The sequence below is a fragment of the Cyrtonyx montezumae genome, unplaced genomic scaffold (genome assembly GCF_038088225.1).
Source record: "Cyrtonyx montezumae isolate F1298 unplaced genomic scaffold, pur_monq_1.0 scaffold_1, whole genome shotgun sequence".
In the NCBI taxonomy this organism is placed as follows: Eukaryota; Metazoa; Chordata; class Aves; order Galliformes; family Odontophoridae; genus Cyrtonyx; species Cyrtonyx montezumae.
Window position 1 is genome coordinate 10,740,424 of NW_027071825.1, and position 24,590 is coordinate 10,765,013.

Below are 24,590 nucleotides of genomic sequence, written 5' to 3' on the forward strand. Positions count from 1 at the left end.
CCTTTTTTGTTAGCATGACAAACAGTTGTAGTGTGAGGATGCCTGTCACTGAGGTGACAGAGGCACTTCACAGCTCAGCTAGTTGGAAGCATCTCACTACTGGTTTACACACATCACAGTTCAGGACTGTGTATGACAATGGATCCCCAGGGAGCAGAAAAAAATTCTGCAGAACTGCTATAAGAAATCTAGAAATATTTATCTAAATCCAAGTCACCATTACTGAAGTTGAGGCAGATATTCCTCTCATCTAAGAAAAACTGTGTTCTTTCTTGAATCTTCCTTCAGTATTCTTTTTAAGCAAGAGAACTTATTTTCAGTATTGAGTCTTCATCTCTCCCAAACTTGCATTTATTATCAATTAACATCCAAAACTGGGAACAGTACAGATGAAATCTCACCATCAAGCACAACACCAAGTAGAGCAGAATAATTACCTCCCGTGCCTTGCATCTGATGCTTTTGTTACTATTCCATTTTTGGGTTTCTTTTTCCTCCCTGTAATTGGATTTTGACTCTCTTTGTCTGATCTGCTCTAATATCCAGAACACTGGACACAGAACTGCCTCATGCCTTGGACAAGCTAATGTCCCCAGCATTCAAGCCTTTCTTCCTCTGCACATTGTACTAGGGAAGTCTGTTCTACTTATCCAGATTACTAATGTTTTGTTGGCTGGCCAACTGATATCTGCGATAAATTTTAATAAGGTTTAAAATTGAGAAATGTTTTCCTTCTGTACTAATAAAATAATAATTGACTTTGTATTACTGTTCATCTGCCCCTCTCATTCACGCTGTGTGTTCTGGTTTTAGCCGCAGACCTTCTCAAGCATGCTAAGGAAAACACGGGGAATTACAGCTGGGATTTCAGACAGAACCTCCTATACAACACATCAGCAACATGGTCAAGTATTTTAGGTTATAGGACACTGTAACTCTTATAGGTGGCTTTTTAATCTTATAGGTGGCTTTTTAATCTTATAGGTGGCTTTTTAATCTTATAGGTGGCTTTTTAATCTTATAGGTGGCTTTTTAATCTTATAGGTGGCTTTTTAATCTTATAGGTGGCTTTTTAATCTTATAGGTGGCTTTTTAATCTTATAGGTGGCTTTTTAATCTTATAGGTGGCTTTTTAATCTTATAGGTGGCTTTTTAATCTTATAGGTGGCTTTTTAATCTTATAGGTGGCTTTTTAATCTTATAGGTGGCTTTTTAATCTTATAGGTGGCTTTTTAATCTTATAGGTGGCTTTTTAATCTTATAGGTGGCTTTTTAATCTTATAGGTGGCTTTTTAATCTTATAGGTGGCTTTTTAATCTTATAGGTGGCTTTTTAATCTTATAGGTGGCTTTTTAATCTTATAGGTGGCTTTTTAATCTTATAGGTGGCTTTAAGTACTTTACGAAGTACAGCACAAGCTTCATTTTATACTAGATATAAAATCAGCCAGAAGAATGTTACATCAATATTTTTCATTCTGGAGCTTTAACTGTCTATGTCACTGACTAAATATATAGTGGCCAGGAAATATGTGGATGTGGGAACAATATCACAGAATTACTCCAAAAGTTTTCACATTGATGTAATAAATAAAGAACAGTTAAGAAGGCTCCCAACCTCTCCCCACTTTAAGGTTTCCCTCCCACACACCCACTCTTTTGTTTTGTTTTATAGGGTAGCCTTGAATAACACTGCTGATTTGATAGCTATCAGGCAAAGAAAAGAGTAAGTTCCATTCTGCATTCCAATCTGACTCATTTAGTAAAGTTTTGCAATATATACATTTTATCCAGCTTTTCACATTTTAGGTCATCATGCCAAAGAACAAAACAGTAAAATTCCTCAAAAGCAACTATCTGTGAATATAATTCAAGAAACCAGACAATTTAACTCCTGAAATTTTTATCACTCATGTCCATAATCATTTTATAGTTCACATTTCATGCTCTCAGACATTACCCCAGAGAAGACTATATCTTTTTCTCACAAACATTAGCAATGCTAACAGGTTTATAGAGTTACAGAAGCCTACAGATGCAAAATTGAGCAGGTAATAACTTATGACATTTGCTGACTAGAACAGTATTCAGTCTACATTGATGCTTGATCCATTCAAATATGTTAAGTATTTGGATGATATATACTACTCATTTTATATACTTACAGTGCAAAATAAGTGATTTTTTCCTGAGCATTTAAGAAATTAAAATCCTTTATCACTGATTGCAATCCGTTTAGAATATACCCTCCTTACACCTAGGCTCGTCAAGACTTTACAATTAAGACAGGCAGAAGTTTCAGAAGGCCAATCAGGAGGGTTACATAACATCTCTAGAACTTTGCTCCCATTTTTCAAGTCTAAGGATATAACAGGAGTTTGACTTACACCAGAAAGTCCAGAAATGACAAGTGTTTTCCACTGACCAAACACTCCAAGAAAAACAAACTACACACTTCCCAAAACAGATATACACTCTTCATTTAAACAAATTGCAATACATGTTTCAACTTACAATTCTGTAGTTAATGTAATGCCCAGTGAGATGTGCCCCCAACAGACAAGAGAATAAAACTTTTAGGAATGTATGTTGGGCATTTTGTAAGGAATCTGGATTCCTTACAAATTCATCTTTTCCTCAGTAGCTACAGACAATGAGTTTCTAATTCAATCTTCTCTTCTGTTTGCAAGATATCAGGTTCTACTGTAGGAATAGGTGGTCTGAGTATAATCTCTGGACCTCCACCATAGATTGACTGAAGAAAATTCCATGTTTCTTCAGATATCTGTCCAGAATCTGCACCTGCAAACATTTAAAAAGTTTTAATTACTGTTTAAAGCAGTTTTTTTCCATGACTATTTGAAACTTCTAACAGATATAACAAGAAAGAGGAATATATTTCAAATCTAACAGTAACCTAATTTGCACTTTTTCCTGTACCAGCTGCCAAGCCCAAGGACTTTTTTGTATTATGTTATATTCCTTCATTCTTAGAACCTACCTGCTCTCAAAACTATCCAGTATTTCACACATCCCAAATGCAAGACACACGAAGCATCTTATCTGAAATACATCCATCAAGCTAACAACTGATAGGTCTTGGAGTTGTGGGGCTGCTTCCCAGTGCAGAATTATTCATATTAACAAAAATTCCCATCCATTAATGTGTAAACTTCAAGGATTCAAGATTATATCAAATAAATAATAGCAATCATAAATAATAAAAAGTATGTGGCACTGTGAAGTCAACCTGACTTCTTTTTATTTAATTCTCTGCTTACGATCCCGTTCATCTGGCTAGATGTTTCTCTGCTGTCCCTTGTCAGCATCCAACAGTTTTCTGATTCTCCATAAACTTTTAGAACAGCAAGGGAATATCAGCATAGCATCCCTCTATATTTTATCAGACTGATCCTGCATGATACAATTATAGCGCATTCTTCATATTAACCTAGATAATAGAGGACAACTTTCTACTCTACCTGAATAAACACCTTTTCTTAATGCAACTCATTAAAAACTTGCACTACAGGAAGTTTCTCCAAATATCCTATTACATACTATTAGTACATTTCATTGAGCCTAATTTCTACTTTAAAAAAAAAAAAAAAAAAAAAAAAAAAAGCAAGGCTTCTCTGTCTCCTATATTTTCTGTCCTTGCAACCTGCTCTAGCAGGCCTCCTGTACATCACATCTAATAAATTTCCAAAGACAAGAGCTTTAAGTTTGTTTATCCACACCAACTCAGCCATGCAAAGCTTCATATGGAAGTCACAATGCAGATCCTGTGCCAGTACTAATGAAGTTATGTTTGAGTTTTATATGTTTTTTGAGTACATGAAACAAGTCTGCCTCTGCAGGCACAGGGGTAGATCTCCACTCCCTTCTTAAGCTTCCAGCAGTCAGGTGTAATTGAACAGGCACAGTGAACATCAGCTCATAAGAACTGTATAATACTGTACAATGTTTAGTGGTATACCTCTCTTTCCTCCCACAACTTAGAAATTTTCCACAGCCTATTCCTTTTAATCTCTACCCTAGTTCTGCCTAACCTGAACCAATTTAGCTGGTCTGAGTCAGTAACTGCCTATCAATTCTACTCTGATCTTATGTTGTTACTGAACTTCAGATGTTTGAAGACTTGCATTTAATTTTTGTGTAAAGAGCTTAAACCATTAAAATGTACTACAGAAACTCATGGGTGCAAGAAATCATTCTAAGTACGCTCTTTACATTTCACAATTGGCAAGATTCATGTTGAACAAACCTACTGACCTCCAGCAACTGCCACCTCTGTAGGTGCCTTCTCTATGCTGAAACATTAAGTTAAATTGACTTTTACTTTGTAGCTGGATTTTTTCCTCAATTTTAACACTGAAATAGTTGAGCTGTTTAAATATTGGTATATAATACATTGATACTGATTATATAATTCCAGAAGTCTGAAATCTTCGCAGATATGACCACTTTCAATTTTTTCTCTGTACCCACAATTTTTCAAATAGATGGCTGGTTTTAACCATTTGACTGAAGAATAATTTAAAATACCTATCTTTGCATGCTAGAGAACTTTTTGTAACATACAGTGGTAACTTGCAAAGAAAAAAAGCAACAACATTTATTTAAGTATGACTTCCTTCTATCAAGAGCAGCTCTCATTTCAGCTTAGATTTCAAGATTCAAATAACTACGTACAGAGAAATAACAGTCTAATAGCCAAGCAACTCTGAGAGAAGAGAAACCCAATGAAAACACATACAAAGCCAAAAGCACACTTTCCCCATTTTAAAAGTACCGTGCATCTCCTTTTAAACTTTCATCTGCACTTAGATTAGCCTATTATAGACATTATATAGCAATTATATCACAAGGAGCCCAACGTAGCAGTAGCATCAGATACCTACCTTGTTTTAACACAGCATTTCCACATTTTGTTACTGCAATCTTAGCATTATCAATAGGACCAGGGGGATCTATTGTGATGGAAGAGATGGTTAAAATTAAGAGCGGAAAAAAAACCGAAAGATAGATTGGAGTTTTCATTTTCAAATGAAAGGAGAAATAACTAGTTTGTCTACTGCTAGCTTTTTGTACTGCCTCACGGTATATTTTAAGTTAACAGATAACTACAATTTAATTAATATGAAGTTTTCCAAAACATTACTGATTAAAGTAAGTCTTCAAACAACATCAAACACAAATTAATCCTCCTTTTTACCCTAGCAAAATTGTTCTAAAGCAGAATAATAAGACTGTAGAACATTTTATCAATGTTTCCATTTCAAATCTTCAGAGGCACCTGAAGAATACTCAAGTTGTGTTATTATGGTTGTTACTCAGTTATCGATAAGCTTTTGCTGTGCCAGTGAGATCACCTTTCCTGCAGAAGCTGCAGCATCTGTCAGTTTTTACCCCAAAGTACACCCTCCCTCATATCTGCATCCCTGCTGCTGCCAACAACCACCACCCTCCACACCAGCACAACACACAATGCTCTTTCCAGTTATCCCATTATCCATTCCTGTGAAAAACTACAAAATACAGTTAAATATTGGTTAGACTCCTGGGTGTATTTACAAGCCATAAAACCAATGTCATAGATGCTTGTTCTAAGAACTTTTGTTGCCTTCTCTTGCTCCTCCACCCCTTTACAGAAGTAGAAACAATTTACAAAAATATTATCACTGTGTAGCAAGAAATAAAAGAACTGGTATTCTGAAATGAAGCACAGCTTACCACTGTCTTTGCCTTTTACAAATCCTTCCCATTCTCTGAACCACTGCATACTGATGCAGTAAAATGTTGATGGAGATTCTTCTTCTTGGAATGCTCTGTAAAGCTGGAAGGAAAATAGGATATTTGGTTTCCTGTTTTTTTGTTCTGCTGTTTTAAAGAAAACTCTTTCAACCACTTTAACAACACAGTTCTTCAAAATTTCTGTAGCAGTGTAATACTACAGACCATCAGAACAGTAAGTCCTTGGTGAATTCCTGAGGTGAGACTGATGTAGAGGTAACCTTCATCTGAAAAAATGATTTCTTCTCTACTCAAGAACTTTCTTTCCACATGAGAACAGCAGCAAGGTTGACTGATTCTTAAGCACAAGCACTTACTAATCAAATGCTAGTGGATAATCACTGTATTACTGTAAAGGCTGAACTTTCATGTGGCACAAGAAAGCTGAAAAATTATTTTTCATAAATTGTTTTAAAAGATTTGCTTATCAGTTTTATGTAATATCTGATAAACTATATTTTCATCTGTTTGTTTTTCTCCCAATACACTGAACAGGCCCAATGAGCTCATATACCGGGATTCTGCACATTTTTTTATTTACTTTAGATAAAAACATGTTAAGATTTTTGTTTCTATTAAATTAAATAAAAATAAAATCAGCTTGATTTGTTCAAGTTTCTCTCAAAAGGCAACATCACAGAAAACAGCTACAGAGTCTCAGACTTAACTGCATCAGTTGAAAAAAATGTTTCTTTAACAAAAAATTATTTCTCTAAGCCTCCAATTTCCTAAAATCTTAATACTTCCTTATACAATATAAAATTAAATGTTGCTTATGTGGCTGCACTCAGTTTCCATGCTATTAATAAAAAAAGCAATTTAAGAAACAGAAAATATTTTCTCAAAGTGTGTTTCTGTATAAAAAATTGTGTGGGATATCATAAGAACATTGTTCTTAACAGAAAGGAAAGGATTCTATATAAGAATATACATGTTTAGTAAAGTCCATTTGTTAAAGAAATTGCCTAGGAAATTTTGATAGCTCCTTGTGTCAAGTCATGAATATCAGGTGATATTGAAAAGCAGAAAGAATAAGAATTGTTTACTTTTTTACCCGAATAAACATCTCCAATTCATTTTTCCTTCTTTTTTCAAGTCTTTCAGACTCTATTTGGCAGGTATGACAAACGTACAGATGGTTAACAGCTGGTCCTCCTCCATATCTGCAGTGACAGTAAAAATAAATTAATTACATAAAAAAACATCCAATAAGAAAACATTAACTCTGTGGAAAACATTAAGTAAAAAGGATCACGTACCTGTAGACATCACGAGTGTCAGCTTCTTACAAACATGTATTTGAAGTCTGATATGAGCCAGTGACACTATAATTGCCATCATTTATTTTTCTATTAATTTTGTACTTAATCTTAAGACATAATCGTATTCCAATTTCTTACTACCTAAAGCCAGTTAAACCATCTCAAGTTCTTGTTGAATCATAGATATCAAATGGTAGTAATATGGAAAAAACATTTTGGCAAGCAAGTATCTTGTCTTATGTACACACACACGTGTGATTTTATTACATAAACTACTTATGGAAGTAGTCTATGTTTCCTTTTTCAAGACAAGCACTCCGTCAGTTCACTACTATCCCACCACTGCTCTCTTAACATTTTTTAAATTTTCTTCTTAAAGTTATTCTCCATATGCACCTTTCCTTTGTGTGTGTGTGTGTGTGTGTGTGCGCATCTGCATACAGGAACGCTTTCAGGACCATTGCTACAGAGAAGCGCAGAATATATAAATGATTGTATATATGCACCATTAGGAATGCAGACAGCATTGGGTGAGCTGGAAACTACAAGTCTGATGAAGAAAATATCCATGAATGACTAGCAGCATTAAGAGATGCATTTCTACAGCACAAAGGTTATGTTGAAAAAATGGTTGAGATAAGAATACTCCATGTGAGCCATTTTACTTCATTTCTTTTTCTGTCAGAGTTGTGCTTTCTTCCCATTGTGTTTCTCTTAAAAACTTCAGATTCTATTTCAAAAAAACCCACAACCCCTTACATTACATAGAAGAGAACTCCACATGAAGCTCAAAAAATATTCATATTTTGAACAAGAGTGAAAATAACTATGTTTACCTAGTAAATAAAATTAAACAACCTGCCACAGAAGGCATTGGATTTTAACATAATTTAGAAGTTCTAAAGATGCCTTTCCTCCAACCTCCACACACCTTTTAGAACTACAGTTCAATAATCTGAAGTGCTATTTTTCTTTAACACAGAAGTCTTGTATATTATCTAAAAACTAAAGCATTAGTTCGGTACAATAGCATTAGCATATAAGCAATTGTTTTCTTCAGTCCACTAAATAATCCTAACTTAAAAGATATACATTTTAGTAAGTTGATTCTACCACTAAAACTGCATTTCTGGAGATAATGCTGACTTCAGACTGAGGTAAGTCCACAAGTTTTAACTGAAATAGGTCCCAGTATAGATTATAATATTTCATGTTGAAGCAACCCCGTTTCCAAAGATTTTGGAACTGAACAAGCGTATTCTCAGATGAGCAGCAAAATAGATGTGTCTGGGCTTGTACTGATCGGCATCTTGTACGAAAGTATCAGTAAAAGTCAGCTTTTGTCACATTTGTTTTCTCCACACTAAATTCTTCTTACCCACATGGTCACAGCACGCTCTTCTACAATTCCCAGGTAACAATGTGTCAAAAAGCAAAATACATAGTTTCTTCAGAGCTACTCTGTGTTGAAGTGTACATGTGTTAGTCAGGATACCAGAGAAAAAGGATGAATTATTTTTGCTACATATTTATATCTTACCTCTACCTGGTAGGTTACTCTCAAAACCTCGGGTACCTTGCTGTCCTTGGGACTTACACCTTTCTATCAAACGGCCTGACAGAGTTTACCAAGAAAACTCTGTAACTGTCAGTTAGTTGGAGGGAAAATTTAGTACATCTAGGAAAGTGGAAATAGGCTGAAGAAAAGAATGTTTCTTATTTTCCTCTTATGGTTATTGAGACACAAACAAAACTTCAGCTATAGTGCTTATAACTACTTGGTGCAGGTATCTTAAGAACCCCTCATTTAAAAGCAAGCACTTACATCTGACCTAGATGAAAAAGCATGGAGCATTAATATGGAACATTTATATCCAAGTTATTTTGAAGCAATGCTGGCAGCTGAAGCTAAAAATTCAAAGCCAACATAAAAGAAAACTTGTTTCCAGCCAATAAGAGAACAGGAAGCTGATACAGAGAGCCCTTTCAGAACATCTCTTGAAAGTGTACTTCAGCTGACCTACTTTGAATCATTTTGTACATAGCATACATGTTTATTAGTTTAATGCTCATGCATTATCCCAGTACCACTCTACTCTGTGTAGGCTTCTGGAATTACCTTGCACAAGCAAATTTTATAAACTGGCAGTTTGCCATCCCTTCACTTAGCTTTGTGCTTAGAGTACACGTATTCCTCTGAGCCACTAACTCTAGAAGTCTGACTGTGCTGTACAGAACATACTTGCTCTCAAACTAAAACTGCACCTCTAAAGAATGCATTCTGACTAAAGCTACACTGACAAGTCCACAAGTTTTTCTGAGCTACTAATTCCACTAATTCTAGAACTCTGACCTCACCGTTTGGCACGTATTTGCTCTCAAACTGCACCAATCTTTTCAGTTTCAGTGCAAAACTTACCTGCTATACAGATTATCCCATATATTTTGAGGTAGCATTACAACCAGGTCCTCTATGAAGCTAGCTTTGTGGGGAGGAACACCTGCAGAAGCAGAAAAAAGACAATTTTCACAAATTCCATATTAAGACATTTTGGGAGAGAGTTTACACTATAGAATACTAAATCAATATCTGCTTTCAGTGAATTCAAACAAATCTAAGAGATCACGTGAAACAAGTTATATCATATTGAAACACATTACTGTATTCAATAAGACCTCTCTAACTGTTGGCTTTGATGAGGTTAAAAAGTTTATAAACGACACAGAAGCCAACCATAGGAGACATTAAATGTCCAGAATCCTTTTTAAAATACTGACTGCAAAATGCTGCTTAAGGTACACAATTAACAATGGCATGAGTGCTGAATTATTGTTTAAGCATGTAAACAAGTTACATAAGTGTCTGCTCAATATTTACTTGCTGTAGGCATTTTTTTTTGATTCCTTTAAATATCATGAATTCTTGAAAGTACTGAAATTTTGAGGAAGAAGTAGAGAGCTTGCAGAATCAGAACTGTTGAGCTGAAGCGTACAGTGAGCAGCTATGGGATTCTTTGATTAGGGAAATATATAGTAGCTACAGCACTCAAGCTGTAAGCACGCAGAAGGAAAAGCACAGCCACAATAGCTCCCGTATACACACGCTGTGAATGGCTACAGGAGCACAGTATACTTATGTTAAAAGTTTGGTCAAGCAGCAGCTGCAGCTCTGAATGCTATTCTAATACAGGTGTATTTTATATTAGAGAATAGGTATGAGAATAAAATGGTTTTTGTGGTTACATTTAACTTTATAAGCACTTAGCACAAGATAAAATTTTTATGCTCCTATACAAAATATAACATCCACTACTCTACTTATTGCACTTCTATCTACTGGACTCTCTCCAACAGATCAATTTAAAACCTTTCCATTGCTTCTAGCACATAGCTGAGAAAAATATAGGCAGACGTAAGCACTGAGGATAATAACAAAAAAGCAAGATTTTTAAAATGGGAATATAACTTCATTAAAAAAAAGCAGATAAGGCAAATTGTTCCTCTTTAAGAGGAACAAGAAAGCTTACATACAGAATGCTTAAATACAAAATGAAGTGTGCAGAGAAAAAACCTTAGGAGTTCATACACTATGATTTCCAATTAGACAAATAAAAATAATGTTTGAAAAAAAAACAAATAAAAGATATCTAGAAGTTAAGAACAAGTAGCTATAACGCTAACTTGCTAAATTACTTAATTACATAATTTACTTAGCACATATACATCCCTATAAGGCTACAAGTTGACAGGTAAATTCTTTTTAAAATATTGTTACTGTCTCACCTCCATGCATACAAAGGAAGTCATTATTTGAAATTGGTCCTGGCTCTGCAAAAGTCTTGAATTTATTTAACCACTGTCTTGAAACATAGAACTGCAGAAGACTTGGTTCCATCATATTCAATAGATTTGATATTCTCCGTCTCTCTCTTTGAGCTTCTTCATTACTCTTTCTATTGCAGAAATAATAATCATTACATAAAGACACATTCTTGTGTAAAGTGCAGACAACATACTTTGTGGGGAAAAAAATACTTTCAAGTAAATTACCAGGGCTATTGATGTACATCAAAGTTCTACTAGCATGATTTAGTTTAACTTGAAAAATATCTCTCACTTCTCATGCATAGTTAAACCCACCATCAAAACACATCACAAGGAACTTAGTGGGTCATATTACAGACTTATGTGCCACAAGTATTTTCCAGATATAACTTAAAAACATATATCCAAACAGCTTTTTAGATATTCTTCCAGCACTTCGCTATTTTGAGAGCTTGGCAGCATTTTGTGGCTTTATTCTTTTTTAAAACCAAACTTCAGGAATGCTGTTCTGTCATTCTTTATTTTGATGTTTGCCCACAATTGAATTCAGTGCTCTCTCTTGACAATACAACATGACTTCTACATTACTTTTAGAATACCTCCTGAGTCAGACTCAAAGGCATAGCTCAGGTAGTGGCAGGCTGGCATGACCCCAGTAGAAGTTGAAAAATTATCAGAAAACATCTTATTTTTTGGGCAACTCTGACACAACCTATTTTGCAGTCAACTTTCCAGGGAAATCTGATGCTAATAACTCAATTTTCAAATTCTAATTTTCTGGTAAGTTGCTTTTATTAGCTCAAATACAAAAATTCCCTAGAATGAAGATGAGAATAACACGACTTCTCGCCTTTCATTTTTGACTTTCAGGAAAATACTAGCCTATACATTCCCTGAAATTAAATTACAACACAGTAAAATCCCTGTTGTTCCATATCCCATTTCCATGATTTCCTTTAGCACGTTAACAGCCAGAGTCTGTGTGCAAATTTTCTAATGCAGAACTCTTTTCTGCTAATTGAAAGCTAATCAGTTCTTAGAACTAGTAGCAGATTAGTTTGGGTTCTTCCCAGTCCTCTTTTTTTTTATTTATTTATGCAGATTTAATTTTCATTTTAATTTCTATAGATGCTTTAGCAATAATCAAGCAAGCGTTAAGGACACAATCAAAGAATTAATCCAATACAGGCTTTTCTGATTGGTCTAATCCTTCTCTAATAATTCTTGACGAGCAGCTAACTTCTGAAAGCTGAATGAAAAAACTCTGCTTAAAAACTTATTTACATATCTGACTAACATTCATATTATATTTTTAATTTCTTACCTGTAGAAGAGAACATAAGCTTCCGCATTTTGCACTGTGGATTCTGAAACCTCTGTGACACTTTGGTCATCAAATTCATACCACAGATTATTTAAATTGTTTCGACAATAAGCTATATAATGTCCACCTAGAGCATTAGAACCAAAAGTTACTAGTAAGTATGCAAAGTTGCCATTTTACTTCATTTTCATGCAAAGCAGATAAACTATAATAGAAGCAAGTCTTTTGAATGATAGAAACACCAAATGGTTAGCAAGACAGGACCTGGATATTAAGTTTTCTCAAGTTTAGGATCAGGCTTTCTTTCTTCCCCCTGTGTTTCTGTCACTCAGCAGAAAATCAGACAATGTTTTTGGCATACTGAAGCAACTGAGACTCTTGCTTGAACTCTTCAAGCAGCTCATCATCTAAGGTATTCCTAAGGCACAATATTCAAATTGGAATAGGGCTGTCAAACAAGTCCACAACAAACTCTTTATATCTTATGCTTTTTTCTAGAAATTAGCATAGATGAGTAACTGCTACGCAATACCAAGATCATATACTGTCTTAAATACTATTCATAACACAGTTTGAAGTACTATGATTTTAAAATACATATCCCACTGCCAATAATAAAATATCTACTAAACTTCTTAACAGAAGTATCACTCACCAAGCTCTAAATGGAAAATGAAATAGTACCTCAAAAAGAATAGTGGCAAAGCAACATCATTAGATAATGAATACCTCAAGTCTGGAGGAACAGAAGGGATTAGGTAACTTTTTCAAAAAAATTATGAAGTCTAAAGCATCTGGCTTTCAACTTCTCCTATTTTCTGTATCTTAAAAATGCTGAAAGTACTAAGGCAGAAACAAATCCAACAGAAAGCATTAATTAGCTCATGTGATTCATCACAATCCACTCCCTATAGTGGGGTTAATTGGTGGAGGTCATCCGAAAAGAACTGTTATCTTCACAGTGCTTCAGGAAATTCATTTCAAATGAAGTATACAAAGGATCAAAACTCTAGCTGTTCTTACATAACTGTTATTTGTCTAACCAACTAACTGCTGGGATCTATCATTATTTGTTCAGTTTACTTTCAGTAGGGTATGTAGTTCTGTATGTGTGGTTTTGTATTCCAGAAACTTTTTTTTTGTTTTACACCTACAACATTTACAGAATTTAAGTCCAACATTAAAAATAACCACTAAACTATTTAACCCTTAAATACATAAACATTACTTTTAAACAGAAGTGCTGATGTGAATAATAGATACAAAACAATTAACCCCATACTTACTGCTGGCAGTTCCATGATGGCAGATGACAGATAGGAGATCATAAGTCACTATCTGAGCTGGACTGTCCTTCGCAAGGAAAGGCTGAAGATCAAGGCCCTCCAATGGGAAGGACACGTGGGTCCCAATTTTTGTGGAAAACATAAGTTCATGTCTAAACCTTTTGAGATGAATGCACAGTATCTGTAAGAAGGATCAACAGATTCACTCTAGAAATATATAAGCTACCATTTGATTTTTTAATAACTAGAATTTATCAAACCACATTTTCCTTTTATCATCCAAAAGGATCCCTTTTCTCTATGGTCTGAGAAAATTAATCAAAAGCTCTGTGTTCCACAGATACATTTTAAACAATGGAAGCTCAAGAAATTCCAAAAGAATTTGTAATTTAATTAAAGACTCATTTTACTATCAGTATACTAAGACAGTCCTGAACTGATGCTTACACTGATGCAGCAATGAAAGACATACCATTTCTCTTTCTTAATGGACATATTTTTCAATCTCGCCATGAGGGACATTAATTCTTCTTGATTATTGCAGCCATTAACTCATGTTTTTAGGTGTAAGATTTGATTACTTTTAGTACACAGATACAGGTATGACTTACTGAAAAGACTTGTACTCTGGCTGTGCTGCTTAACTTAAGCTGTAGATCTGAGTATTAAGATCTGCAGGCTGACAACAACACAGAAAAAAAAACAAGCAACACACCTTCTTCCACATTTATTCTTTATGCACCAGGTTCACATTCTTCTGAGGTGAATAATCTAATGCATCTTACTTCTTAAAACAAATGCTAACACAAAGGTATCCTTTCACTGTGTCATGTTATAAACATAATTTTCCTTATGCAATTCATTAATATTCCTAATACACATTCCTAATCATGCAACATTCCTAATCATGCAGAAAAAGTGCTTTAAAGTGTGTTTAGTAACAATACCTCAGGAAATTTTTGCACTTTGCAGAATTTCACTCCATTTCTTAACCTAAGTAAAGAAAAGATCAATCCACGCTTAGTTCTGAGGTTTTTGTGGTTTTTTTCATGTTAGATCAGCAAAAGACATGACGAAAATCTAAGCTGAACATCAGTAAGACAAAACATTTCTAGAATGTAAGCTAGACATGAAATAGCCAAAGTGATATAAATAACAGTGCTTCAGAAGAAAAGGACAATCTGTACTGCTGAAAAATTCAAAGCAGTAACTACAAATAACCAAATCTCATCAGTTTATCTCAGCATTATGGAAAGAACTTCAAACTGATTATTCAGAAGAAGGGGAAAAAAAAGAAATCTGCTGAGTTCATTTTTAAGAAGTTATCTATAGCAGATAACCAGTTACATAGCAAGGAACAGTGCTCCTTTTCCATACAGGGCTCTGAGTAGCCTTTGGACCACTGCATGTGCATGTGTCCATTTCTACCAACACAGATACTTATTATCACACACACTGAAGAGACCTACTGCATCTCAATGCAAGCTCGTCAGCAATACAGAGCTAATAGCTTTTTATTTCATCAGGCAAAAACAAACAAACAAAAAAAATAGACTGCTCATTAGATTGGTCTAGAATTTTAAGAAACAAAAATGAATTTACCACACAGGTTTGCAACATAGTGAATTGTTCCCAGCTACAACACCTCTGTAATACTAAACTTCTGGCAGCCACAGAGCAAAGTAGTATAAAAAGATCAGAAGTGCTGAGACATAACCAAAGAAAATAAATGTCTCTTGATTAACAGAAGCAATAAAGCACTCAAATTAAAACAAGTTAAAATAAATAGAGATAAAAGTTAGCTTACTTTTTACACCTTCCACAGCTGTACATGTTATCACCTGGAAACATCAGAGAGGAGAAGAACAGCCATTATTCTCTAGATCCAAACGTCTATCCTTCAAGAGCAAACACTAGACACACAAAAGCTTCAAGAGAATTTATCTTTAGATTTCATTCAATATTTAACCACTGTAAGAGTGTTGACACATCAATTAAATAGAAAGGTTCTATGTTTTATGCTTTTAACAATAAACCAACATAGCATATGCTGTCTGAAGAGATGATGCTATATAATTTAAAAGGGAAAAAATTTGACAAGACCAAATTAAACTTATAAGAATGGTTCAATATTTCACAAAAAAAACAAAACACTATAATGTCTTCAGTTAATATCAATTATATCAAATTCAGATTCACTTCACATTTCTAAAGCAGCTTTAATGGTAATTTCTGGAATAAATATTCTTTTCAGTGAGAAGCTTACGTTGACCGCATAAGAGAATGACTACATTAGAGTTTAATAGGTAGCTTTGCTTAACTGCATAAAGCAAAGAAGGCAGTAATTTTTTTTAATCACAATTGGAGGAAAAAAAGCAGCATGTTCAGGTAATTAACCTCTTACCCTTCAGCTCATCTCTGGCGAAAAAGGCAGCAAGACAATCTTGTAAGGTTACAACTGGACCCCAAAACCAGCTAGGAACACATGAGACAACAAACCTGAAACATCATTGACAGAAAAGAAAGAAAACCAACAAATGTTCTGCTGGAAGAGCAGAAACAGGGATTTTAAAATAAATAAATAAATAGAACAGGTAAGAATCATTTACCTTTTGAAATATTCCATTAAAAAAGCTATCCAGCCCTGAGGGGCATATGCTTCTCCACACGACCCTGTTTTGACCAGAGATGTCTGATGACTTGCTGAATGGAGTTTAGCAAGATCTTCCTTACCTGGAATTGGCAAGGACAGATCCTGAAAAGTCTCCAAGGTTACAGACAACTAAATGAGAAAACAAAGGAATAAAACGGAGTTAAGCTTAAACAGAAACAGCAATTACATTCTGTAAAGGTTATCAGTAACTACATCATGATATAGACACAGATTACGCTTCATGGCACATTAACTAATTAAAGGAGAAGTAAAAGTTCACTTTAAAAAAAAGGTAGAAAAATAACACGGTGGATTTAATGATTATGTAGTCACAGAGTAAAGCATCAAGTAAACACAAACTTTTCTGTTGTTGAATTTGCTCAACCCAAAGTCTTAGTATTATTAGTTCTAAAACAAGGGGAGTCATAAGGACACCAAACTGCATTAGGTTGAGGACATTCACAGAATATCCTGAGCTGGAAAGGAACCACATGGATCAGAGTCCAACTTCCAGTCCTGCTTGTAGCCACAAAAAAAAAAACCAAAAACCCTCATAATTCTGACAGTATTGCCCAAATGCTTCTTGACTTTTAGCAGCAGCTTGGTGCTGCCACCACAGCCCTGGTGATTCCATTCCAGTGCCTGAGAAACTTGTCTTCAATGCAAAGATTTGGATATCTGCTATTTAGTACTATTTTTATTTTTTAAGTGTTTAAGTTATCATCTTTGCTGTTCCAGATAATTTCTTAAGCAAATAATACAGGAAAATCAGCTGTTGTTACAATATACATCTTGCAGTAGAAGACAAGCAGTTAGTGACCCATATCACTTGTAAATGCCTTTACTTGGATTTTGACACAAATTTTCTGAAACTCAATCTGCCAGTAAGACTTCAAGCAACATGACTAGACTACTGTAATTTACTTTTACCATAATGTGCTTGAGAAGTTACCACAACAGCAGATATGACCATTACCACATTCAGAACTTCATTGGGAACAAATCATATATAAACAAAATTATTAAAGTATTTCCCTCCATTTCTGCTGTAAACCAATTCTCAAAATGTTACTATTTAGCTCTGAGTTTCCAGTTCAATTAAAGAAATCTAGTCTAAGCAAAAGGTATTCATAGTACCATCTGGAGCACTGTATCCAGGCCTAAGGCTCCCAGCACAAGAAAGACACAGAGCTCTTGGAACAGGTCCAGCTGAGAGCCCTTAAAATGATCAAAGGGTAGCAGCACCTCTCCTGTGAGGAAAGGGTGATGGAAGTGGGCTTGTTTAGCATGGAGAAGAAAAGGCTCCAGGGAGATTTCACTGTGGCCTTCCTTGAACGAAGAATATCAACACAAGTGGGAATAACTGTTTATACAGGTTGACAGCAATAGGAAATAGGGAATGGTTTTAAACTAAGACATGGGAGATTCAGGTTAGATGTTAGGAGGAAGTTTTTCACCCAGAGGGTGGTGATGCACTGGAACAGGATGCCCGGAGAGGTTGTGGATGCCCCATCCCTGGAAGCATGCAAGACAAGCCTAGATGTGGCTCTGGGCAGCCTGATCTAGTGGTTGGTGACCCTAGCCACAGCAAGGAGGTTGAAACTAGATGACCTTTGAGGTCCTTTTCAGTCCAAATCGTTCTATGATAGTAGCAGCTGTTAGCATTTGAGTAAACCAGCATGCAGTCTTATTCTCTGAGGAATGTGTGCCACTACAGAATAGTTATCAGAAAACAAATGCATTTGTAAAACCACAGCTGTATGTATGGAGAACAAAACAAAACACATTAAAGAAATCCTCCTTCCCCCCTTTACTCACCCGATCACAAGTCAAGCACTGTACTGAGCTTATTATGGTCCCATCAAATATATCAGAGATAACACTCCTGTACTTCTTGCACTTCTTTCTTTTTGGTGATGATACAGTTGAAACTGTAGAACAACAGAAACAAAATAATGAAATCAATTCAAGACACAGCAATTCTACTTTCCTTCACCTTTGAATAATATAATCAAAGTTAACATCTATTTAGGATTAGATTATTGGGGCTGAGGCCCCATTTCTATTTACTAAACACTTCTTAGAAACGACACAACCAGATTACTATCACTACCAGACAACCCACATAGGTTTGTCAAGCAGTTAAAATCACAGAATAGTTTGTGTTGGAAGGGATGTCAAAGATAATATGCTTCAATCCCTCTGCCATAGCAGGAACACTTCCTACTAGACCAAGCTGCCCAAAGCCTCATCCAACCTTGCTTCCAGAGATACGGCAAAAACAACTTCTCTGCCTGTGCAGTGCCTCACCATAGCTTCTACCAGTATTTAAATCTCCCCTCTTTCAGTTAAAAGCTTTTAATCCTTGCCATATCACTATACACTCTAAATAAGAAAGACCACTTTCTAGCTTTCTTGAAGCCCCCTGCCTTAAGGAATGCCACTGTTAAGATCGCTACAGAGCCCACTCTTCTACAGGCTGGACAACCCCAACTCTTTCACTCTCAGCATCTTCACGCAGGCAAGATGCTCTCCAGCTCTCTGATCAAACTCCACAACTATTATGAGCAACACTGCATTGCTACACTAGTAACATGAAATCAGAGTAAATTCTTCCAACTCTGGAACTCTCTTGTAAAGATACAAGAAAGAAAATGAGAACTGTAATATACAGCAATTCATTGACACAAGGAAAGAAGGGGAAAAAAAAGGGGGGTATTTACCTTTCTTGTGGATTGGTGTCGATGAAGAGCATGATGTGCATGATTTTGGAGGGCTGTTTGACAAGCGTGCATTCATCCCTTCATTTGATGCCAGGGTTTGGGCTCCAGATACATCATTCATGTGGACATCATTCATGTACTCTGCAATTCAGACTTTCATTATTCCATGCATTCTAGTTTAAAAAAAAGTCACTGCAGAATGAACTGACACAATGGGTATGTAATTTATTAAACCACGCTGTCATGTTTCATTCCTACATGTCCTATGACACTTTCAGTTCACACATCTTGAAGTCAAAACAAAACCAAACCCTCCACTGTGAGTTATCTGAGACTTTATCCAATACAAACCTTTCAGGGGTATTCAAATTGAATTCAGGATATGTATACTGAAAAAAAAATTATTGAAGTGCACTGTTTACAAACAAATCCAGTCAGCTTGTTTGACCTATACCTCTCTACTGTATTCTACACCTCTTTTCCACTCATGCAGGTATTCCAGCTAAGAATGTGACTATTTCAATCACATGTTAGTAATGCATTACCTGAGAATCTGCTGTGTATCTGTACTTTGACAGTTCCTTGATTATTTAAAAATTCATTTGCTTCTGAATTAGTGTGTGTGTCTTTTTCCAAATCATCCATAGAATTTGCTCTGTTAAGTTTGTTGCTTGATATTTTTTCTTTCTGCCAGTCTTTGGATGTGATTGACTTGTTCTCACCATCCTGAATTAACATGGTTGTCTCTGCAGGATCCTCCATGACAGGTTTGAAAACAGCATCATTTTCTATTTTATCACAGGAACCACTGGATTCACAAGGCTGAAAGCCTACATCTGACTGGCTCTTGTCTACCTCCATACTCTCTTCAACACTCATAGGCTGTGCATCTTCCACTTCTACAACAGGTTCTTTAAGTTCTTCATGAAGCAAATCCATTAGGCAACGCAAAAATTCTTGTGCATCCTAGGATTTTAAACAAGTTTTGCAATATTATTCCATTATATTTGGAAAATACTTAAGTTGAATCATGAAAGGATAACAATTAACCAGAATATAATTGACAGTTGGCCTAAAAAAGTTAAAAAATAAGGTAAACTCCTCTGCCGTGGGTCTGCAGTTCAAAATCAATTTGATTTCCAGACCACATATTTGTTTCCTATATCCATTTCTCGCACATTTCTCACAAGGACTCTCATCATACAAATTGCCTCCAAAAACACTTCAATTCCAAGAAAGCTTATTTCAGTAACTTTTAACAAAAACACTTCTATAGTTTATATGTACAATGAATATAATTCAGGTAACCACCAACAGTATGGTCAGGTTCCGGCTTTAATGGTAACGGACATTTTAGGCACAGCATGAAAAAAACCTGACCTTTAGCAAAGCAATTAGTGCCTTGCTGTCACTGGGCATGGCAGCATTTTATTAGAAGTTTTACAATCTGCTTAGCACATCTTTCCAATTTCATCAGACTGTCAGCAAGATCTACATTTTTCTTCTGAAGCCTAGGCAAGATTCCTCAAGAACCTCAGTGTTTCCACATAGAGCTGTCAAGTATTACCACAAGCCTAATCCACGTTTGGAAATGCTACTTTAAAAACAACTAAATCTCAAAAATTGATGCAATGTCTCAGCTCCTGACAGTAGAGAACATCTAATAAAAGTGACCACAGGAGAAAACCTCCCTTTCCTGGCAACTACAACTGCTTTCAGTTCTCCTGTTGTATTTCATAATAATCATTTTCATCACAATCATCATTCCCACCCATCAGAGCAATTAGTTATTCAGCTCACAGCTGCTGACCAGAAAACATTCTTTCACAGATTACTGATATCAAACAAATTTTGTTGTTTTCTTAAGAATTACAGCTATTAGATTATTTTTTTTCCACTACCCAGAAAGTAAATGCTTAATTGTTGGGAATCCTTTTCCAAGAAAAGGAGACTTAAAACATTAGATGCATATCAACTGATGAATAGGCTTCCTTCAGCAAAACGACCATTTGCCCAACTCCCAAGGATAAACAAGAGAAGAGTGCTGGCCAGTTGAGACCTACCTTGCTTTAATGGTTGTCATGAAACCTACTAAAAATGCAGTTTAGCATAATCCAGACAGAACCTAAAAATCTCTTTAAGCACTACTACCCACATAAGATTCTCCTCAGCATTCAAAGCTGCAAGAATTGTGTTTCCCTATAGATGCCTTTATGTTATCAAGACTCTTCTACTTTCCCAGGAATTCACAAAACTTAAAAAAAATTAAGTATCTAAATTAAAAAACACTGAGATTATGCTTTAAACATTAACTTTAAAGCTCCACACAGCATTTGGACATCAAAACAGTCTGATCCTCTGATCCACCAATTCAAAATATGCTAATTGAAAGAGCAAAACTCCTTCGAGTAAAAGCTGGTTCCTGAAATCCAGTGAAGATGTTAGTAAGCTTTTCTAATTACAGGGGCTAAACTCCTCTAGCCAAGATGTTTTTAACAAAGTACTACAAACTGTATCAATGCAGCAAGATAAGATCTGAAGGACAAACTGAAGATTGCCTTTTATTATAAAATACTCCTTGCCTATTTAACAGATAACCAACAGAGTTCTCATAGTGTATTTTAGAGGCAGCCTTACAAGAACTCTTATTTAGCAAAAACTGCAATTAAGAAAATACACCTTGTAGGTGAATTAATGTATTATTTTGAATTTGCTTTAAATAGATATAAGTATGGTATTTCAAGCTTTAAATTAAAAAAAAAAAGACAATCTTACAGCCTTGGTGATTTAAAACACAAAGTTTTACCTGTTGAGAGTAGCCTCGAAAAGTTGGATTAACACTTTTAATTCCTTGAAATAAACCAGTTGGAACAACAGAACCAGGCCTAAAAAAAAGTTTAAATTATAAACACTTTTTTAAAGGCTGAATTCAGGTAGAATTTTCCAAATTTACTGGGATAATAACTTAAACTTCAACTGGACTATGATATGAATAACATCAATAGTATTAATTTTAACTAAACATAACTTCAGTATTGCATTAACTATACAAAAAAAATTTGATAGGACATTATCGGACTTATCATGCTACATTTTGTGTCAGTGAATCAGACATTGGATCACATGTAGCCTTGACACTACGCACAATTATTTCTTTAACCTTCTATGCATACCTGTATTTTCTTAGATGGAGAAAACATAAATTACCACGCAAGGAATTAGAAGCAACAGATATTTGAAGCAGATTTAATGACAGAGAAATGATAAATTTAATATTTTAAATGAATTTCTGACAGATATAAACTTTTAATAAAAGTTCAACAGCACTTTTCTATAGTTTATTGCTTATTTCTTGTCATATCTTCCTTACTGCAAATTACATCAATATTTGTCCTGTCATTGGTAGATACTGATAACAGCCTGTAAGAGCAGTAAAAGTCATGCAAGAAGTAGAGTTCCTAACTTAGGAGAGTTATTTTGTGGGTATCAAAAAATTAAAGTTAAACACACAGGACAGATTAATCTATCCTTTATGACTCCAGAATTTATTTATAACCATTTTATCAAAGTGATGCAGTACCTGTTTTTGTGCCAGAGTTCTGTCATCAGCTTGAGGTAACTTTTACAAATGGCTGGTTTTTTATCTGTTCGGGCTAAGCCCCCACAGTCAAGAAAGAAATGTGTCAAAGGTGGGCTGATTTGAAAAGAGAAGAAATTTTTTTATTATACTGAAATACAACAGTAAATCTACATTTCATGAAAGACTATTAAAAGAAAAGGAATATTACTATGTAACTGAACAATTCAATTTTCTACACCCTTAAATACTTTAGCCAAACATTTCCTAATAGGACAACTGCAGAAGTACAGCAACACTACTCCTCTAATGCATTCTGACATTCACTGAAGAACCAGAATTGAAAACTGGGATTCAAATACAAGGCAACATTTACTAGCCATGGCAGAACAAAACATATGTACCATTACAGCAATAATCAGAGAATAGCCTTGGTTGGAAAGTATCTTAAAGATCATCTAGATCAAACATCCTCCTTACCTGGACAACCTCTTCCAGTACCTCACCGCCCACTGAGCAAAAAAATTTCCTCCTAACATCTAATTTAAACCTCCCCTCTTTTAGTTTAAAACTATTTCCTTATTCTATCGTTATTATCTTACATAAAGAATCTCTTCCACTCTTTCCTGGAGGAATCCCTGAAGTACTGGAAAAACTGCAATAAGATCTCCTCAGTGACTTCTCTTTCTCTAGGCTGAACAATCACCTCTTCCCACCTGTCTCATAGGATGAGCTCCAGCTCTCTATCACCATCATGGCCTTTCCCCAGACTCACTCCAAAAAGTCAACATCCTTCCCAAGCTGGGGGCCCCAGAGCTGAATGTAATATTCCAGGAGTCTCAGGAGAACAGCACAGATGATCTCCCTCAACCTGGTAGCTACACTTTTTCTGGGCTGCAAGTACACATCACCAGCTTATATTCAGCTTTTTGTCCACCAATTCCCCAGGCTGCATGCATGTTTGGTCTTAACCCAGGTGCAGGACCTTGCACCTGGTGTTAATATCTATATGAAGACCAATTTACCTGTTTAATTCATGCTATGTCACTATCTCACATACTCTAATTTCTCTCCCTCCATCCCCTTTTTGGATGTCTCTCACGCAGACTGGACCTATTTTTAACCAACAAAGCAGATACTGCCGTGTACATGTTAACACTTATTTCTTCAAATAATTATTTCCTCATGATTAGATACCCTGTCTGCTCTTCACCTCCTAGAGAGATTTCCCATTGTTCTCCTTTCCCTTATACAGCTTCTCAGTAAGGTCCAGTTAACCCTGCAACCTGTCTTGGCAGCCAACAGCAGATGCATATGATCCATGCTTAAGTACTGTGCTAGCCTAACCATACCTAGTGTAAGAAACTTCAGAGTTAGAATTTCTTTTTTCAGTTTTTATACATCTCTGTTATCAACTGGTACCCCTATGGAATGAGAAGATTTTGTATTCCAGCCATTCCCCTAAAATGATTTAGGGCCAAATGTTACATACATTGTTTGTAAGGACAAAATTTGGACCTTTTGATCTTAACATTTCTTGTTCAAAATTAGGGCTTATTCATCTGTGTTTTGTCTGATTTCTTCGATAGGAAAACCTAAAAAGAATAGCTTTCATGGGATTTTCTTCTGATTTCTAGAACCACTTATTTAGGATAGTTAGGAACTGGAATAAAAAAAAAGTAAAAAACAGACTATTTCATATATCACAATTCTTTTTCTATCAATGACATAATTGCTTGCAGTATGCAAAATCGAGTATTAACAAATACATCTCTGTCTACAATAGGCTAACCCATCAAAATACTTAATCTCAACCTTGAGAAATGCACACAAGCAAATAGAAAACTTCATTTACAACTATTTTGCTTACCAGTTGGAAAGAGCTTGTAAAGCTGCATTCATGTAACAAGTGTTACCAATATTCTTTAATCCTGTTAGACCTGAGAAAAAGAATGACTATTCAGCAAGTTTGGTAAACTAAGGCATACTAAGAAACACTTCATAGTAAATATGTGCTAATTAAAATGCTTGTGTCATAGATACAAAGCCCATTATAATGCAGAGTTTTAACTGAAAGAAACATAGGACTCCTAAGTCCTGTGTCCAAATTAGTGTCTAGATTACTATGTGGAAAAACTAATTAGC

The 24,590-nt window shown here is 35.3% G+C and overlaps 1 protein-coding gene across 5 annotated transcripts in view; it reads right to left on the minus strand.

The window, feature by feature from the left end:
* Positions 1-1,358: 1,358 nt before the first annotated feature.
* USP33 (ubiquitin specific peptidase 33) overlaps positions 1,359-24,590 on the minus strand; it is a 34,851-nt gene continuing 11,619 nt past the window's right edge. For 3 of the 5 annotated variants that reach the window (XM_065740446.1, XM_065740475.1, XM_065740484.1), the window contains 18 exons: positions 24,316-24,385; positions 22,449-22,562; positions 21,675-21,753; positions 19,414-19,834; positions 18,869-19,009; positions 17,964-18,076; positions 16,102-16,274; positions 15,897-15,991; positions 15,300-15,333; positions 14,440-14,485; positions 13,493-13,673; positions 12,207-12,333; positions 10,841-11,010; positions 9,477-9,558; positions 6,850-6,958; positions 5,736-5,838; positions 4,904-4,972; positions 1,359-2,801 (listed from right to left, as the gene is read on the minus strand). In XM_065740446.1, the coding sequence (XP_065596518.1) occupies positions 2,644-2,801; positions 4,904-4,972; positions 5,736-5,838; positions 6,850-6,958; positions 9,477-9,558; positions 10,841-11,010; positions 12,207-12,333; positions 13,493-13,673; positions 14,440-14,485; positions 15,300-15,333; positions 15,897-15,991; positions 16,102-16,274; positions 17,964-18,076; positions 18,869-19,009; positions 19,414-19,834; positions 21,675-21,753; positions 22,449-22,562; positions 24,316-24,385 (2,285 nt within the window). In that variant the 3' untranslated portion in view covers positions 1,359-2,643. Of the gene's footprint in view, positions 2,802-4,898; positions 4,973-5,735; positions 5,839-6,841; positions 6,959-9,476; positions 9,559-10,840; positions 11,011-12,206; positions 12,334-13,492; positions 13,674-14,439; positions 14,486-15,299; positions 15,334-15,896; positions 15,992-16,101; positions 16,275-17,963; positions 18,077-18,868; positions 19,010-19,413; positions 19,835-21,674; positions 21,754-22,448; positions 22,563-24,315; positions 24,386-24,590 lie in introns of those variants that run through there. The other 2 variants (XM_065740455.1, XM_065740465.1) reach the window with 2 other exon arrangements.